The sequence below is a fragment of the Triplophysa rosa genome, linkage group LG14 (assembly GCF_024868665.1).
Source record: "Triplophysa rosa linkage group LG14, Trosa_1v2, whole genome shotgun sequence".
Classification (NCBI taxonomy): Eukaryota; Metazoa; Chordata; class Actinopteri; order Cypriniformes; family Nemacheilidae; genus Triplophysa; species Triplophysa rosa.
The window spans coordinates 18,577,373-18,597,352 of record NC_079903.1 but is presented as its reverse complement, the minus strand read 5'-3'; the positions used below and the strand labels follow the sequence as shown (position 1 = coordinate 18,597,352).

Here is a 19,980-nt window from a genome sequence, read left to right as displayed (position 1 = left end):
AGCAGAAAGTAAAGCAGCAATGCTCAGGGTGACCTTAACGGGTGACCTTATAGGGCCTCTTCCTGTTAACCCTTGAGTGAACTCTGACCCCTGCTGCAGGCTGCATCTATCACATCAGAGCAGTTGACACGGGTGGGGGTGCACACGGAGCCGGAGGACTAATGATGCATCTACAACAATTTGCCAAAGATTTGAGATGATGACCAGTAAAGTCCCAAAGGAGTTAACTTTTGCTGTTAAAGTTGTTTTTATTAATGCTTTTCAAACTGAATTTTTATTCTCCGTGAACTGACAATGTTTACATCATAGAATATATTTATTAGTTTAGTTAAAATATTTTTTATTTTAAGCTACATAAACAATGTCATTTCTTCAGATTGTAAATTATGAATTAAACTTATTGACAGATATTTTTAGTTAGTAATAGAGTGATGTTAACTAAACACGTTTTGATCTCAAAACATACAAAAACGTGATTTAATAATATTATTATAGCTGTCAGCATTTTAACATCATAAACACATCATCAACATTCTGTAGTACATTTTTTAATGCAGAAAAGAGAATGACAGAAAAGAGCTCAGGTATACAAGTCCAACAAATGTCCAAAAAGCATAATGATAAATTCTTTAACACATTGGTATTTCGTGATGAAAACTGAGGAATTTTCACGGTCACATAAGTTAGGTCCTTTAAAGCAAACCAAAAACGTGCCTGTCAGGACCTCAGCAGGTAAACATTCACATAAACTTCAAAGAACTGAAGAAAATATTCACTTCTTTATCAAACTGAGAGATTCACAAACCGTGGCACTCGGATTATTGTAACTTTACTGTCATGTTTTGGAGTAACCGAGTCTCTGGATACCGATAAATATAAAAATAGATTTAACATAAAATTTTAATTAAATAACGTTTAATGCTAACAGTGAGACCAACATATTCACAGAAGAACAGTTAGGAAGACCAAGTGTCTGGCTGACATTTCATGGGTGAATCTCACGAAAACCTGACAGCAACGATCGGGTCACATTTCACCCCAGTTTCAAAAGAAATCAGAATAAGAAGTTTTGTGTTTGCTACAGGAAAATAAATCAGTTTTATAAAATCTAAATGTACAGATGAATGTTTTGATAGCACCACATCGATGTTCACACTCTTAAGAACGGGCTTATTTACATTTGTTTCTTCATAATAAACTTTTTAAAAAAGTAAAGAATTGGAAAAGGCACATCACCTTTTTTAATTAAAAAAAACACGTCTTATTTGATTTTTGATCATACAAAACTTCTCATTTCTTGCATTTTTCTTTCCAGGGTGAAACATACCAAGAATGTGTTCCTAACAGGTTTCGGGAGATAAGATTTGGTGAAGTCATTCATCACAGAAGACTATTTCAGGACGTCTTGATATGGTTATCTTAGGTCCTGACCGAGGAGGTATACGCTGTTTGTTTTTCTTTGTGTGCTCCTCGAGAGGATCTTCGGAGGCAAGGCAAAAAAGGCTATATGAAGGCCTAACGTTAAACTCAGCTCACCACTAAGGCCATTTAGGAAGACGTGGGTTTTCAGTCGGACGCAGCAGTGTTGCAATTAAAAGATGAGTGTATTCCTTCGAGTGCATTCAGAGCATGAGGAGATAAGAGAGTAATACTTTCAAGAAATGGCTAAGGAATGTAACAAGTCTTTCAGGCATTTGCATCGGAGTCGACTGCATACGATGAACATGTTTGTACGTTTAGGGTGCCAGATCGTTGCGTTTAAGACATTGTCATTGCGAGTCGACTGCGCTTGCGTCCTGAAGGTACCGTGAGAGTGATGGACAAAGTCAATTCTACGTATCCTCCCAGCCCACTTTAAGCGCCCGGCCCGTTAGTGGGCGTGGATGTCAAGACCTTGCCCTATGAGGGGTTCAGCAGGATGGGCGTGGGGCGGCGGGTGAAGCAGCATGGCAGTGTGAGGGCCGGGGTAAGGATGCAGGGATGGGCCGGCATGAGAGTATCCCGGCTGGGGCAGGAGGGCGCCGGGGTAATCGCTGGGTAGGGATGGCATTCCCTGAAGACCTGGCAACAGAGAATCAAAGAGAGAGTGAGCGAGAGACAACAAATTGAAAAGAAGACGTGCGTTTGAGTGAAAAGCTTCTCACCTGCTGTTCTAAGACCTAAATGAGACTGAACATCTAACCCGTATCCTGCTAAAGCCGCCCCCTCTGGACTGTACGGTGTACTTTGGCCTGAAAACACACACACACACACACACACACGCACGCACGCACGCACGCACACACACACACACACACACACACACACACACCAACGTTATTTAGTGCACTGGAAAACAGAAATATACTGTAAAATATATAGATTTTTTCTGTAAAATTATAGGATATAAGGATATAAATTAAATTGTAAATTTGCTGTTTTTTATGTAATTTTATAGTTTTTGACTGTATTTCAAAAATAAACTGTAAAAAAAAGAAATCTAGTTAAAAAAACGGACATTTAAACTGACAATAAACTGTAAAAGAAAGTTTTTTCCCTGTAAAATCACACACACACACGCACACACACACGTTTTTCTTGTAAATTTGTGGTCGTTTTCTGTAATTTGACGCTTTTTGACTGTATTTCAAAAATACATACAATTCTGTAAAAAACTGTAAAATTGAGTTTTTTTACATTTTCCGTGGAAAATCTGTAAAAAAAATAACAGAACTATTCTGTAAAATTACATCTTTTTTACAGTGTAGATTTTCATCAGATTAGAAAACAAGTCACAGATAAACAGATAAATGCAGAAAATAACCTGTACCTGAGCGATTTGACTGGTCAATCATTGGCTGAACTATTCTGCGCCTTGCATTTATAAACCTGAGTGAAGAAGAGAGGCCATTTTATTCAACCATTTAATGATTATAAACATTCATTTCTGGTAAAGATTTATGCGAACTCTTTAAAGACAGTGATCACTTACCAGTTGTTGACCTGTAGTATGGTGAGACCCGTGTCCTGGGCGAGTTGTTTCTTCTGTTCTTCAGATGGGTACGGGTGCTGAGAGATATCATCAGGATTCAACAAATAAACAATGCAATTCATATCATTAACATACCATGTACTTTCTATATACAAAACTGTTCTGACAAACATTTGCTCATTATTTTATAAATGTACTTTAATAATTGTATTAAACACAAAAATTAGAATATTGAGAAGTCAAACAAAGAAATACAAATAAAATAGAAAAATAATAGGTAATAGGAAATATACAAAGAGTTTGGTTGCAAAATGAAAGAACTACGTTTTTAAAAATGTTCAAAAATCATGTTTTTTATCATGCATTCCAATTAATATCAATCAAACTGCAGTTGGTTTGTTTTGATTTAAGCCATAATAACAAAAAATACAGCTAACTAACACAATAAAACACAATAAAAACATAATAAAAACATGATTTCTGAATTTTTTTTAAAACATTTTGGAACCAAACTCTTCATATTCATATGAATTTTAACACAATCCCGTTCAATCCACTTTTTGTTTATTTTGAACAATATCATGTAATTATGTAATAATTGTATTTTCGAGTATTTTTTTTTTGAAAAACTGTGATTTTCACAAGAGAAATATACACAAAAACACTATGTCGGTACGAGACGTTTTTTTTCTCTTACCGATAGGTGCTGGAAGAGCCAAGCTCTCATAATATTTGTTGCAACTTTGGGAAAAATCCCTCTTTTTTTGTTGTTTCGTCTATCTCTGTCTGTTTCATCTTCTTCTCCTGTGCTCGGGGAAGCCACGCTACCGTCCAGCCCATCACCTAAGACAAACACACAAGCGCAATGAAATATCTTGTCTTTCTTCCATTGTGTGATTTTGATCAACAATAACAAAGATGAATAAATTGACATTTACATGTATCCATTTAGCAGACAATTTTATCCAAAGATATTTACAAATTAACATTTCCTAAGGAGTTTAGCATAGTGTATAGCTAGAATATTTTTTACAAATTTTAAAACTGATAATACTTTTTATTTATTAAAAAACACTAAAAAATAATAAAAATAAATATGTTTTAAATGCGAAATTTTGGGTAACACTTTACAATAAACTATACTTCTACAGCATTTACTATATTAATTCACGTTAATTTCAGCATTTACTAATACATTATTAAAATCAAACATTGTCACTGTTAACATTAGTTAATGCACCATGAACAAACATGAATAACTGTATTGACATGAACTAACATTAACAAGGATAAATAAATGCTGAAAAACTATACTGTTCATTGTTAGCTAATGCATTTTCTAAAGTTAACTAATAGCACCATATTGTAAAGTGTTAACAATTTTTTTTTAATTAGCATAATTATAAAACTATTATCCACTTTTATTTTTAACATAACTGGATGCCTCTCGCCGAATTAAACATTTATCTTTACCTATATGTTTACACTGTGTTCTATACTACTTTTAGAAAACAGTGAGCATTATATAGTATTGCACAGTAAGTTGTATGAACACAGCTATTGTGTGTAAAAGCAGATAAAAAAAAAACCTGGTACCTGCATCACTGCAGTTTTCTAAACTGTGTGAGGTGAGACCGCAGGAAACACTGGGGGTGCCAGAGGGGGTCGACACGCAGTCATCGGGGTCTCGCAACCAAGACTGATTCTGGTTCAGGACAGAGAGAGCCACGGTCAAACTAATGCACTCAACTTCGCTAGGGACACTTGTCAGATGTCGACCGACTCACTTGATCCGACAGATTGGTGCAAGAACCAGTAAAATCCTCCATGTCAGATTTGGAACCCCCCTCTCGGTCATCTAGTATCAAATCGGTGGGCATCTTGCCCTTCAGACAGGTGATGTAGCGATGACAGAAATTATCACAGAGGTCATGAACCTGTAACAGAAGAGTATGAAGATCACAAAACACAAAATACAATGTTATATCTTGTTGCAAATGGAAAACCTTGATTCTTACGAGCACTATGAAAATACCATGCTACCATAATTATATGGTAAGCATCAGGGAGACAAGCATACCTTTTCTAGCTCTAACAGATGAAAACGGAGTACTTGAATGGCCTGGATCATCTGTACAAACACATACAATGGTTACACATGGATTAACCTCTCATTAAACCAAATAATATATACTGAATACGATTTTTGCAAAATTACCAAGTTATCCAGTTCTGGGTTGGTTGAAAAAATGGGTTTTTCAGAGCGAATCTAAACGGATCAACAGAGAGATCAGTATGCAATGATATTTCTGTCAGCAGGCAATTTTCTAGGACACGTGAATGAGTTTCTTTTACACACTTGTTTGGCAAAGGCTGCAATGTCATCATTGAACGATTCAGAGGAACAGACATCGCTGTGATTGGTCATGCCAGGGAGGTGGGTGGGGTTTGACATAGAGGTGGAATCCCGCGGCGAGCAGGTGGCGAGTTCACACTTTTCAAAGACCAGGGCCAGGAGTGGAAACAGAGGATGACTGCATACACACAAAAACACACACACACACACACACACATAAAGTAAAGTAAAGTAAATCAACACTGCAGATCTAATTCTACCTTCAAGGGATGCTTCACCCAAAAATGAAAATTATATACACACACATATATATATATATATTTGGAAGAATGCTTATAACCAGACAGATTTTTCCCCCCGGGTTGACTTCCATAGTAGGAAAAAATACAATGGTAGTCAAAAGTGCCCCAGAACTGTTTGCTGGCCTACATTCTTCAAAATGTCTTCTTTTGTGTTCAACAGAACAAAAAAATGACAAAGTAATTTTTCCTACTATGGGAGTCAATGGGGGGCAAGATCTGTTTGGTTATAAGCATTATTCCAAATATCTTTCTGTGTTCATCAAAACAAAGAAATTTATACAGATTTGAAACAACTCCAAGGGGAGTAAACAATGACAGAATTTTCATTTTTGGGGTGAAGTATCACTTTAAGATTTTTTCAGTATCATCAAATTTACACAAAAAATCTCACTCATCATTGTACTAAGGCTAAAACAATCTTAGTCTACAAAATGAAGTATGCAATAAAAAAATATCTGTTTTATGTGGTCCATTAACGTTTGTTTTATTTTCGTCAACACTAATATTTCATATTATTTCTTGGTGACACAAACTAAAATAATTTTAGGGGTCAATTCAGGTCAAGCTGCAGTACAGTACAGTCCTACATATTACAGATGGTTCCTCTGAGTAATCGGTATCTCACCCATAGATTTGGTCCCGGTAGTGTTTGAGGGAGTCAGGCACACTGTGGCCGTAGTGTGGCGGAGGAAGTGACCTCATCGCATCCCCATAGGCTCCCACAGCCATGCCGTCAGAGCCAGGGTACTGCAGCAGGTCCTCATACTGGAACACAACAAGAGTAAAGTATCTCCAGACTGGAAATAGAGAAGGATACCGCCTGATGTCAGTGTGAGGTGTGCTGTGTGTGTGGCGGGATTTGTTACGGTTATAACTGCGTACAAGATCAACAGTTAGCGAGAAGCTGTTTGAAGTTGCTGCTAATTGTTTCTCCTCCTCAAAAAAATAAATAAAAATGGGAAGCTTTGATGTGCGATTTTTCAGAGTGCCAAGCAACAGTCACCCAGGGACATAAACTCAGAAGAAAGCACAGGACTTATCATTTACAGCTCTGACATACAAACACAACATCTAGCCTTCATTTATTCTAATTAGATGATCTTATAGTGATTCATCGCAAGCCCTGAAACATTTAGTTCGTTAGACGATGATATCATCAGCAAAACAACATAACACAAAAAGAAATACACTTTTGGACACCAATATAAAAAAACATCTATTTCTACATCCATACATTTTGTTGGAGACATTTTTGGACGACTCCAAGATGATGTTAGTATGTAATTATTAATCATTGCTAATAATATTACAGTATATAAGCCAGATCTGCAAAATACACCCATTTTTTATATGCTTTAGTTTAACATTCTTTCTGTGAAGGATTTGATTTCTCACTGCACCATAGCTCAATACCAGATCAGATTTTCATCTGGCATCATTTTTCAGGTTGCAAAGAGAAAAACTTATTTTTGCTCTTATACAATATTAAGAATAATAAAACCATATTTCAAATCAAACTACTATGAAAAAGCACATCGTGACAATAATTATTTTCATGCTGACCGCAACCATGTGAACTACAAGAATCTCATTTCACATGTAATACAGTCACATTAATGATAAATATATACTCAAATGCATAAAAGTATGTATTGCTTTAAAATAAATTGTGCGATTTATAAATATAGGTCATATAAATTACGTCAAACAGCACGCAGCTGAAAAAATCAAGTGCTTCACAAATATATGAATGCAAAACCTCACACAAATATAACATTAAACATAGTAAAAGCAACATCTTTAGTTTGTATGTGAGGATCACCTGGCAAGTCTTCCTTCAGTGGTTTAAACCAATGAAAGTATACAGTAAATCTATCAGGCTTTTATTTCCAACAAATTGTGCAATCAGTGTCAATGAATTTCTTGATTCATTTCACTCAGAATGAGAAGAAATATTGCAGGGCCAAATCTAAGAGCTTATTTGAGATCGAATAGATTAATAATAAATTAATGAGATCCTAACTACAATCTTTATGAAGACACTCAGCCTGTGAAGAACCTCCATTTGCCCGCTCACTGTAGCACAAAAGTTGACCTACTTACCGACTTCATTTGCCTTTCTGGGGCCTGTATGCCATTTTTTCTACTCCAGCTGATCTAGACTCTGTTTTGCATTTATGAATGATATCAATAATGATCTCTGGCCATGGACATGTTTTGTTCAGTATATTTAAGAGATTATAAAGTTGAACACAACACTTTGCAAAATAGACACAAATGTGTTCTTATTTTTAAAGCAATGGCCAAAAAAAAAATATTGTGTTATTGCTTTTCAACAACTGTCATCAGTGAGTAATCGTTGTAGTATTTAATAAATCTGTTCTTATAAATTCAAACATGTATGTGAAATGTCTTGTAAATGTATAACATACGCCTGTTCCAAACATAAAAATATAATAACTATATGTGCAATTAATAATGACGAGAAGTATAATATCATGTTAATGACTTAATGTAAATGCTTTTTGTTGCACAAAAATGTGGCAAAACAGAAATAAACTTTTTATAGGCTACTGTAGGCAACTATGTTCATGATCTTGGCCATTAATAGTACACTGCAGCAACCTTTGCTTGGAAATATCAGAAAATTGACCCCAGAAGAGGAAAACAGGACCTACCCTCTTCTCCATGCGATACGGAAGCCGAGCTCACACACTCACTGACGGGGGACAACACACACAAGACCCGGCAGATCAGACACACTAAAAACAAACAACAACATCATATTATATCCTTTGCATGGAGAAATATGAGCGCGCACTAAACCACACTCATATATTCCGGCACAAAAAGTATATGTTTAGAGGTTTTGAAGCATCGTGATGCGCATGCATACTGCGCATACGAGAGAAGTCCATTGCTGTTCACTTTAAAAGTATCCACTATCAAGCTAAATAACTGTGTTACTCTTCCAGAGTGACTGGCTGAGAAACGCATTTAATGATGTTATAAATTACATCACGCGTAATGACCAGCACTGTTATTCTCATGATACGGCTAGCCTTTAAAAATATAGATTACATTATGGATAGGCTACATCAGAAGGCTTAGAGATACCCCACCTTAATAGAGGTCTAGCAGCAGAAGCAACGTGGAGCGGCCCGAGTATCCAGTTAGCTGTCCGTTCGTGTCCTTTGCGCTCTGTCGATGTCGATGTCCATGAAGCGACGCGTCAGGCTCAAATGCGTCTCCCTACAATGAGCGATGGAGCTTTAAACCGGAGAGAGGGAGAGAGGGAGACTGGGAGTTGTTTAGGGGGTCAAAACACGACGGGGTCTCTCACCCCCACCTCCCCACCTAACACACGCGCCCGCGAATAACACACACACACGCACGCGCGCGCGCGCGCGCGCACACACACACACACACACACTCTTGCGCATTTCAAACGCAGAGCCTTTCATTTCATCTGAACGCCATGCTTACATACGCGCGCAGCCCGTGCTTTCATCGTCGCTATTGCAATGTAAAATCATATTGTCTTAATTCTCGGTAGGCTGTAACGTCCAGTGATGTCTGAAGCAGCTCTGTTTTGATTCATGCATTGAATTACAATGGTAAATCTTTTGACACACAAACGCACAAGCGTTTCCTCTCATGCGAATCACAGCACATGCACCGCAATCAGATGTTACGTATACAGTGGCACCAAGAAGCATTATACACTGTGGTCGCACATAAATGTCATTCTATGACCAAATTCAACGGCATACATACTACCTAAACTTCGTTAAGTTTTTTTATTCGTTTAACTTGCATGCAAGTTTCTCACACAGTTGTCCTGAGTAACCACATGTACAGCATCTGTTTATGTAAAGTTTATGAATATAACGTTTGGCAGCAAGTATGTGTGCAAACACAGTTGAACTGCGTAATTTCGTACCAATCGCACACCTACTGATGAGATACTTAACGCAATAAAACCGAAAAACAGAGGCACAACTAAAATGGAAACAGGTTGTAATCAGTTGATAACACTAATAGCCAATTATCTAACGACTATCTTATGCCGTCATAAATAACAGTCTCATTATCATGCAGTTGTTTTAATTGCAATTCAAATTATAGCAGTGTGATATAGCCTATTATTTATGACTCTGAACAGTTTGTATCTTAAGTCAATTATACAAATGCGCGCCTTTGCATGCTGTTTGAAACACGCAAATTAGTCTTGGATTGAAAATGGTAAAAATTTGGCATAGGCTATGTTGATTTTAACCTTAAACGATGTTTTTAGGACATGGCTATTAGGCCTATATAAAATTAGGGCAAGACTTTCCATGTTTTTTATTACTTTTAGTTTCCTGAATTGTTTTGTGTTTCATAATTGTTTCGCTGTTTAAGTCATTAAATGTGTGATTGCTGTATACGCCAACCAGAATAACAATCATTTAGAGCAACATGCAACGGTCCAAACGTGGTCTTGTGTTGTAAATGACCCTTAAATAACATAATAATTATTCGACGCGTCCTCTAAACTCTCCTCCCGCTGGGCGAGCTCTCACCGGGCGGTCAGCACTTCAATCACTGCTGCGCTCTTCTCCGCACCGCGGCCGCACTGACGCGCACTGCGGGCGACGGGCGGCATGACACAGGCGAGGCGCAGGATCAGGGGATCTGCGCCCTTTCAACCCCATGGGAGGCACTGGCAAACAGAGAAGATCATAGCTAAATAAAGGCATTAACAGCGCAACAACAGCGATTGTAAAGGCGTTCAATGGAGCAACGCCCTTTGAATGCGCCCTTTAATCGGGTATTTCCACTTGTAACGCGTTTTGTCATTTTATTCATGAGCTGTCGAAATGTACTTATGTTTTATGTCAGTCTACTGTACGATACTCATGATCACATTATTGCAAAAACGATGGTATAATACTGAGGCCTATATCGTATCATCGCGTCATCCAAATACAAGATAATTAATATGGTGCAAAAAAAAACATGAAATTATCATGGTGCATGTCCAAAAGTAGTGCAAAACTGTGGATTGGTGCTTTTTGGTTAGTGTGTGAAAATTAAAATACAATAATAGATCATATAAATCTACAAATTCTCAAGGTTTGTTGAGTTCATAGATACAAATCCACCATATATCAGCCCAGATTTATCAGCCTTATTATTAGGTTACTGTTTTAAATATGGTGTAAGTGAACATTCATTTAATTTCGGTAATCTTCTGTTGAGCACGTTTGCTCGTATGATGAGTTATACAATATTATTACAGTAATAAGCAACAAATAAATATTTTTTTAGCCTTTTAGCTATGGAGAGATATATCGATTGAGCTATGAATCAGTTAATTTTTTTATGGAGAACCGAATTATATAACCATGATCACTTTTAGTTCTGCTTTCACTCAACCAATAGCCCTGATACTAAAGGCACGGACAATAGTCCCTGACATTTGTATGACCATTGCATGAGGAATAAACAGTGTCAACATGCTTGCATGCTTTGCTCGGTCACGTGTTTTATAGCAAGGAAACACATACTCTACCAAATGCTTAAATGTAAACATTTATCAACATATTGTCCTCTTGTGTTTGACAGAGGAACAGAAGTCTTCTTTGAGGGTGAGAAAATAAGGACAGCACTGTTGTAACTAACATGTGCTATATCATACAACCATCTTTTGTCATCATTCTGTGTGAAATGAATATGGTATTTATGGCATTATATTTATAAATAATTAAATTAGTCATATCCCAAACATCGCTTAAAAATCTGACTACTGCCACCAGTGCTTTTTAAGTCTTTGACTTGGATGTTTGTGGGAGTGAAAGTGAGAAGAGTTTGTGTTGAGAGAATAACCTCATTAGTGTTGTGGTGTGAAGTTTGCTTGTTTTTTTGTGCCTGCTTGTCACATCCTCCCAAACTGTGAATGTTTGTTCTGCGGCATTTGTCGCTGTACATGAGTGTTGTGAACGTGCTATTGAATGCATTATAAGTGAGTTAAGCTTCCAAAGCAACAGGAGTGAAAAAGATGTAAGTTACACACCTAAGCTAATTAAAAGCATACACACAATCACAAAAGTTTAATATAGCCTCATTTCAGAGCTTGATGTTGTTTCATATTGATCTTATGGCCTCTGTCTTACATTTACAGTTTATGATGGTAAAGTACTGACCTCTCAAATTAACATCCAAACAAGCCGTGGCAGTCTCTCAGACCTGACCTTTGACACCTGGATCCATATCTGCTGCTGTGAGCTGTGTATCCCTCAGGGAGTCGTTTTCTGGTTCCTTCACCTCAAATCCTCAGGTCACGATCTCTCCGTCACACACTCACCATTTGGATGCCATTTTAGCCCTATTGATGGTTGTTTACCGTTCTTATTCCTTTAGTTTGTTGTTGGTTTATTTACATTTTTAAATCTTGGCATCTGCAGCACTTCTTGTCTTACTGTCACATCAAGGCAATTCAACGTGCTTTAACAAACAGAGAGTTTGGATGAAATATTTGATTTAGCACCTATTTGTGAAATCAATTAGTCCCTTTTAAAAAAAACAATAATAATAAAAAACTTGAAAAGTGATTGTTTAAATATGATGACATCATCTAATTTATTTATTTTTTATTATTTTATTTTTGTTTGTTTGATGGCTTTTGGTGGAAGGCTACCCATTGTGTCAAATGGCCAAATCCTTAATAAAATGGCCAAACCCAGGCTGAGAAATCGGTCTATCAACAAGTTTAAGACTGAACAAAGAACTGCTTAAATGTGCGTAAACAATATTGTCATTAGACACTCACTGTAAAAAAATGTAATTTTACTTTTATTTTTTAATGCCCAAAGACCTTTTTTAAACTGTAAAAACCATCAAATTACAAAAAAGACCACAAATTCACAAGAAAACAGAGGAAAGACATTCTTAAAAAAATATTTTACTGAATATTTCTGTCGCCCCAGCTACCAGAAAATTTCAGTTCAGGATTTTTTTACAGTGCTCATCAAAATGATTATATGTGTCATAGTAATCTACATATGTTTTTGTACAATACCATCGTAATTGTCTTTGAAGTGGTATTTGAATTGTGTTTGGTGTACATGTCCAGTGATGTGACTGCTGTTGACCACCCAGGCTAGTCAACACTGCTGACATGACCGTTAACTCTAATGGCCATCGTAATCCTACACTGTTAGACTTTGCTGTAGTTTTTACAGTTAGTTACCACAAATGGCCAGTAAAATATTATAATCTTTTGTTGTTGTTAATTACTGTAATGTGCATTGCATTGTGGGTATATTTATGATGTGATATTATAATTTACAGTGAAACACTGTATTTTGGGAATTTACAGTATTCTACTGTTGACACAAAGTAGTGTTACTGTATTTGAAGACTGACTTTTATCAGTGAAGATATTAAAAACGTGTCACTTAAACTTTAGCATATAGAAACATTTTAAATTGGCAATTGTTTAAGAAACAGAATCCAGAAAAAGATAAGTAAAGCATGCAAGCCTGAAGCCAAATTTGAACTTACTACTGCGAAAGCGTGTTTAGTGTAAAAACCGCAGAGCTGGCAACCCTGGCATCAGTGGCATGAGCACGACCGTTGGTCCGTCTGACTGAGAGCGACACCGGAGGGAGTGAGCGGCAGACAGAAGGTGAGAACTGCTAAAAATCATTTTTCTGTAAAATACCTAGCAAAATGTTAATAAGTCCTGTACTATTTAACTTAGTTAAATTTTCAATGAAATATTAACGCTACTGCTGAGGAGAAATATCTCCTCACATGCACTGCGCAGCAGCAGCTAGCAGTGGAGCAGTAAAACTGCCTAAAGTTTAAAATATCACTGTTATTTTGTCACAAAAAGTAGTTTTAAGACTTTTTTTAGTCGAGAATGTGTGTTTTTAAAGTTAAAATATGCAGTCTGCGTAAGTAACTAAGTAATGTATAATATAATTACAACCAACCAAGTAATTTTATTCTGCCCATTTTTTTGTTTTCAAAAACAGAAGAGCCTTAAATGGAACAACAAAAGAATGTACAACTAGGTCGACATCATTGCCATTCTTCTGTTGACGAAGTAGCCTTCAAGAAGGGGTACTAATCTTTATTTAATTTATTCTGTTTCTCTTTTATAGAAATTACTTGCAATATCTGAAAGGCATTACGTTTTGGATTTGCAGCCAACATCCACCAAGATGTCTGAGGTGACAACACAGACCACAAGTTATTATTCTAGATATGAAAAATTCTATATTGTGAGAGTATGTTGTGATATTCTATTAAATGCCATAAATGAGCTTTTGTTTTTATTTCATGGTGTATTTTGATGTCTGCAACCTACAGGATGGTCAGCATTGAGGGCTAGGTCTTGAAGCTATCCATCTGTATGCCTTTGTCGTGTGTTAATCTGGAGTATCAGCATGCACTATGCGGGTGATGGTACAGAGGTGAGTAATTCAATGCATATGCTATTTTACAGGAAATGATACATATAAAGAATATATCCATTGGCTTTTGGTTTAAATGAGTTTAAATGACAGTTTAAATGAGAGAAAATCTATGACCATTTCTCACACATTTTCTTTTTTGTTTCTCTTCAGATCATCTGTCTAATGTACCAGTGCCAGTTCAGCACCAGAACAGAGACAAGCCTAGAATGGATCTTGTAAACTTTGTGCCTGTAGACTCATTAACATTATACTGGTGTGTTTTGTTATATATAATAGATTTTGAACCATAATATTGGCTGTATTTACAGTGTGTGACTTATTGTTTGATTATTCTTAAAGATACTGATTTATTGTTATGATTTTATCAGTTGCCATCAGGCACTGCTGTATCACATTGTTAAAAAAGCCATTACTAATGGATGTACTGTAACTAATAATAATGTCCTGAATAAAAGAGATTACTGTTGTACATGGACATGTCACTTATTTTGAATTTAAAAATTTTACCGTATTCATGTAAACTAATCATAGAGATTTTGTACTGCTAGTGCCACATATTGTATAATAATATGAAATACAAATAAATGTAAAATTGTTATGAAGGAATGCATTTTACAATACTATTTAGCAAGTTATAATTACAGTAAAATTACTATAAGGTTATTATACTGTGAAGCCAAATTGTGGTAAGAGTATTATACTGTACAAAGATATTACAGTATTGATATTATACTGTAAAAGTTGCAGTAAAGTCATATTAATGTAAAGTACATATACAGCTAAGCTACGGTAGAGGGGAACTTACAGTAAGTCACTGGCAATAGTGCTGCCAGTGAGTTACCGCAAAAATACAATGAAAAGTCAAACAGTGTAGCATGCAGGTCAGTGCGGTGCAACACGGGGCATCAAAGAGAATCAACTTTACCTATAGCAGCGCTCCATCAGACACACAGAGAGAGAAAGAGTGGCTGAAGGGGGTAAAGAGAGAGAGAGAGGGGTGAGAGTGCTTTTTTATGAGCGTGCACCTCTCCAGTTACTGTGTCGTCTGACCGGACACCCATAAATATTCTTTCGATCTTTCCCATCAGGCCTTTTATATATGAGTTCACCCTCTCGCTGAACTATACTTCTTTACATGCACAAGCATCTTATGGATGTAATAGCATTTCCAAACAATATGAAGACTTTGTTTACTTGCATATTCCACTCATGGGTCACTAGAAGGGATTATTCGTATGGTTTATTTTCTATCACTATTGCACTTATGAGTTATCTCTTGCCTTAAGCATTGAACTTACATACCGTAACTTACGCTGCAGATGTGTCAATTGGCTTGTTGATTAAAGATGTGCTGTTACTTTTCTGTATGATAGAATAGTGATCGGATTGTTGGCTAAACGGAGAAAAATTCTACATTGACTGCCATTGAAGCAATATCAGAATATCACAGTGGGTGTGTCCCAGTCAGCTCCCTTATTCTGTAGTCGGGGTCACTTGATCAGTGATCAGAGAAAATATTAGTGATCAAAATTTCTCCCATTTCACTTTCCATAGTAATTTTTATTCCTACTATGGAAAGTCAACGGGAGCCAATTTTGAAGTAAACTACACCTTTAAGGGCCATCTTATTAGAAAAATCTGTCCATTGCACTGGAACATTCATTCCCTAAAAAGTGCAAAGCCAAAACACCAGGGAGCATAGCTGTTCCATATGTTCCCTTACTGGAAATTGCCACAAAGCAACTCAATAAACATCATAATTTTCATAGTGTGTATAATATCAATTAACCAATATTAAAAAGAAAACCAGCGACATCTGTTCTGACTGTTTTTGATAAATACCATTGATCACCACCATAGCAACCACCCCAAACACCCTAGCAACCACCTAGCAATGAATTAAAATAACACCCTGCCGCATGGCAACACTCTGTCTCCTGATCTGACCAGCAGATAGATACACAAGACCCCTTAAAATATAAAACTAACCAACCGAACTAGAATTAGAGACTAGAATGGTTTATACAGGAAAGCATTGTTTAATTTTTTCTTCTTTTCCATCCTTTCGTATTTGTAATTTCACAACATTGATCATTAGAGAAACCATTGCTGACTTCCTTTTCTTCCAGTCCAAGTCTGTCTTTCTCTCCATCTCCTTCGATCTCTCTTCCTTCTTTCTCATTCTCTCCCTCCTTCCGATAGTCTTCTTACAGATGGAGATTAACTCCGAGCTGGAGCGCCATCCGTTTCCCTGACTGTTTGTTATTAAAGAGATGGATGGTGGCTTGCAGTGCCAGCCCAACGCAACCGCAATTACAGCAGGGCCCATGATAGATAGAGGCAGAGAGGCAGGAGATGGAGAGAAGGAGATAGAGAGGGGAGCATCTATCACGCCCCTTAATCTACCTGTCACTCGTGGGGGGAGAGCGGAGGGGAGGGAGAATTAAAGAGAGAAGATTTTCGTCTGGCTAAATTCTCTGTTGGTGATATAGGAGATGCAAATGAGTCTGCTTAGCTCTGTATTCTTTGTAGATGCATAAAATGTGTAAAGATCCTTCAGTCAGTGCTGAGGCCTAATTATCAAGCCATATGATTATCCCCCATTTTCTGTACAATAGTCTTTTATTTTATATATGCATATTTTAGAATCTTTTAGATTGTAAATCTTATTATATTGTATTGTCATTGTGTTGAATGTTTCCAACGCCAAAGAAATTCCTTGTGTGTGCAAGCACACTTGGCAATAAAGCTCTTCTGATTCTGATATCAATTTGACATATACCGCCTAAAAATGGCTGGGTAAACTACGAACAAACCAACGTTCTAACCCATGGGTCAAATATGGACACTTTGTGACCAAAAGTTGGGTTTATCCATATTTTACCCAACGATAGGTTAAAACTCTTAAAGTCCCAGTGAAAAACAATGCCTTTTTTTCATGAAATATTGCAACGTTTATTGTAAATAGTTAATCAATGTGGGTCATTCTCTTTTTAAAAAATCGTGTGCCTTCATGATCTTCAGTTAAAATCTGAAAATGCACTTCAGTCCTGTAATGACTATTCATCTTAAATGACGTATTTTAGAGGGTTTTGGTGGAGCATATGTTAACTCCTCCCCTTCAACTGTCAGTCTGCTGTCAGTTCCATTTCAAAATAATAAATCTAATTAAATCGCAGAGAAAGACGAAAGGCACGCACACTATTTTTCTCATTCCAAATTCCATTTAACTCGGAAATGTGTCAAAACACGGAAGTAAACTTCGCAACTTCCGGTTCACGGGGACTTTAAGTGTTAAGACTTTGGTAAGCCGTTGTGATTTATGCATATGACAAATTTTCTGTTACTACATCAGGGTTTAGTTATGGACAGCAGAGAAAAAACAATGCAGAGAAATTAAGTGCAGTAGATTGATTGAGGTTAACAAGAAATCATTATGATAAATAGTTTGGCATTTGTCTTGGGTTGCCATTTAATGTCCAATGTTATATCTGGGTTCTGAAGCTAAACTTGATTAGAGACTGATGTTAAATCAGTCTTTAGTGTACAGGAATCAGTCTGTTATCCGGCATCATTGTCCATTATCTATTCCTGAAACATGAAGCATTCCTTTGTCTGGATGTCAACATACAGTATAACAGTTTGATCCACTTCACATCTTATTTTGGTCTAGTTAAACAGGAACATCTCGCCGACTGACATGTTAAGCAAACAACCATAGTTCAGTTCGCTTTTGTGACATTTATTGGTGGAAAAATCTGACATGAAATGAAACCCTGAAAGCAAAATGAAATGTCAATATTACGAAAGGCTTTACATGAATCTTGAGGAGAATCTTGTGATATTTAATATGACTACACATGGAATGGAAATCTAAACATTAAAGGAATGCAAACATTATCTAGCAAGATTATAGTCACAAATTCCACCCTGGAATTTGTAACTGTTTCTAATTCAAATGAATTTGTACATTGTTGAATTGGTGTCCTTGTTTATGGTTTAAAGGTCGTTCCTGGAAATTATGTGGCACAAACCTCACAACTGTTGGCAAATCCATACACCTTGGAAGCCCTCTGGGAGGCATCCTGGGAACAAACCTTTATTTCTTGCCAATCTGATTAAAGTCTGTGCAGTGACTCCCAGACATTGTGTTAGACCAGCCAGTTAGATCGAAACTGTTAATTTCATCTCTTGTCAGGCCAATATGCAATGGAGAGAATAATCTGTTGATCCTTAATATAGCCTCAATCCTGGACTAAAACACAGAAGCAAAACATTTTCATCTAAACAGGCCGCAGTGTCTGATCAATCTGTGGTCAGTGCTTTGCTTTATTGTGGAGATGTAAGAGGTCTAGCTTTGAGTCCTGGTGCCCCTGGGGGCACTGTACTAATGTATCTACACTGTAAAAATGAATTCCGTAAAAAAACGGAAATTTTCTGTAAACTGGAAAAACAGAAGTATACCGTAAAAAAAAATGTTCTGTATAATTATAGGATATGAGGATATATATTCAATACTTTTCCCCATTTTTCTTGTAAATGTGTTGTCTTGTTCTGTAATTTTAAAGTTTTTGACCGTATTTCAAAAATAAACTGTTTAAAAAAAATCTTGTTAAAAAACCTGAAATTTTCTGGCAGCTGGGGCGTCAAAAATAAACTGTAAAATAACAGGTTTTCCCTGTAAAATTACATTTCCCTTGTTTTCTTGTAAATCTGCAGTCTTTTCCTGTAATTTAGCATTTTTTGACAGTATTTAAAAAAATAAAAAAACGACGTTTTTACAGTGTATCAATAAAAATGGAAAAACATAGCAACAATATTATAAAAAGAAGTTGACTACGTTATTTACAGACAATCACAAAAGAGCATAGTTCAGAAAGAAGACATGAAGGTTATTTTCCCTTGTTCTGAGACCCAAGAGTCAGGAGAAATTGGGCAAACAGGATTAGAAGAGAGAGATTCCGCACCACGTTCACGAGCACTGCCTCTCAAGGTGTCCGAGCACATTTTCTGCCCGAATGTCACAGCCCCAAGATTTTCACAAAATGAAAGGAGCAAGTACTCTTATAAAACATTTAGAACACAATTCCATTTATCATGACATGCCCTTGGGCGTCCTAACAAACACATACCTGCAGGGCAGAAACATCAAAGCCTTCAGAGTGTGTACACATGTGTGTATACTCTTGGTGTAACACGATACAGTTTTTCTTTTCCAATGTTACAAAAATGTTATGAAAATCCAAGGTTCTCCCATTTCCAGTCCTCCCTCTCATCTGCCTACTAGAGTGAGGGATGGAATGGAGGGGATTAATACTCTTCCGCTGGCCGCACAGATGATGGATGGACAGATGTGGAGAAGGACAGAGGGAGGTAAGAGAGAAGGCCAAGGGAGGAACGCTAAGCCAAGTGCTCGATAAATCTAATGGAAGGTCTGCTTTGCATCAGGCACTGACAGATTGTTGCCGAGGTGTTATGATGCACGGCTGCTTTACTGCATGCTGATTGAACCTTTTTCCTGTTTTTGCTGTACTTGAAGGGAATGCTAAAACTTTTGTCTATTGGTGGAAGGTGTGTATTCCCATAGGAACATAGGTTGCTCCTTTATTGTTCAGGAGATTTGATGGAGTTTTCAGTTGTGTTTCATTGAGCTATCTCAGGTGTTTCTCCTAAAATTGCTTATGAGACATTCGAACAGAAACAAATGAGACGGTATTGTGCACATATACAGAGGTGTAAAATTAATGTGGATTGTATCCACCTTATTTTTGGCGTAAATGTGGGCGCCGCCATCTTTGAGCTGTTTGTGTTTAGACTTCCGGTGAGCCACTATAGCTAATGACAGTTGTATAGCGAGTGAGACGAGTGTGCTATTTTGACTGG

General features: G+C 36.9%; 1 protein-coding gene across 2 annotated transcripts; it reads right to left on the bottom strand.

The window, feature by feature from the left end:
* Positions 1 to 422: 422 nt before the first annotated feature.
* On the bottom strand, positions 423 to 9,305 carry meis3 (myeloid ecotropic viral integration site 3). Of its 2 annotated transcripts, none has more exons than XM_057350959.1 (13): positions 8,752 to 9,305; positions 8,308 to 8,391; positions 6,255 to 6,394; positions 5,331 to 5,505; positions 5,190 to 5,240; positions 5,052 to 5,102; positions 4,759 to 4,908; positions 4,568 to 4,676; positions 3,670 to 3,814; positions 2,972 to 3,070; positions 2,810 to 2,868; positions 2,145 to 2,231; positions 423 to 2,061 (listed from the first exon to the last, which is right to left on the bottom strand). In XM_057350959.1, exons 2-13 carry the CDS (start codon positions 8,317 to 8,319, stop codon positions 1,871 to 1,873), a joined length of 1,269 nt encoding a protein of 422 aa, XP_057206942.1. In that variant the 5' UTR covers positions 8,320 to 8,391; positions 8,752 to 9,305; the 3' UTR covers positions 423 to 1,870. The 2 variants fall into 2 exon arrangements, with proteins under 2 accessions (XP_057206942.1, XP_057206943.1); XM_057350960.1 differs by having other exon boundaries at positions 424 to 2,061; positions 2,972 to 3,048; positions 3,669 to 3,814; positions 8,752 to 9,303.
* Positions 9,306 to 19,980: the final 10,675 nt, after the last annotated feature.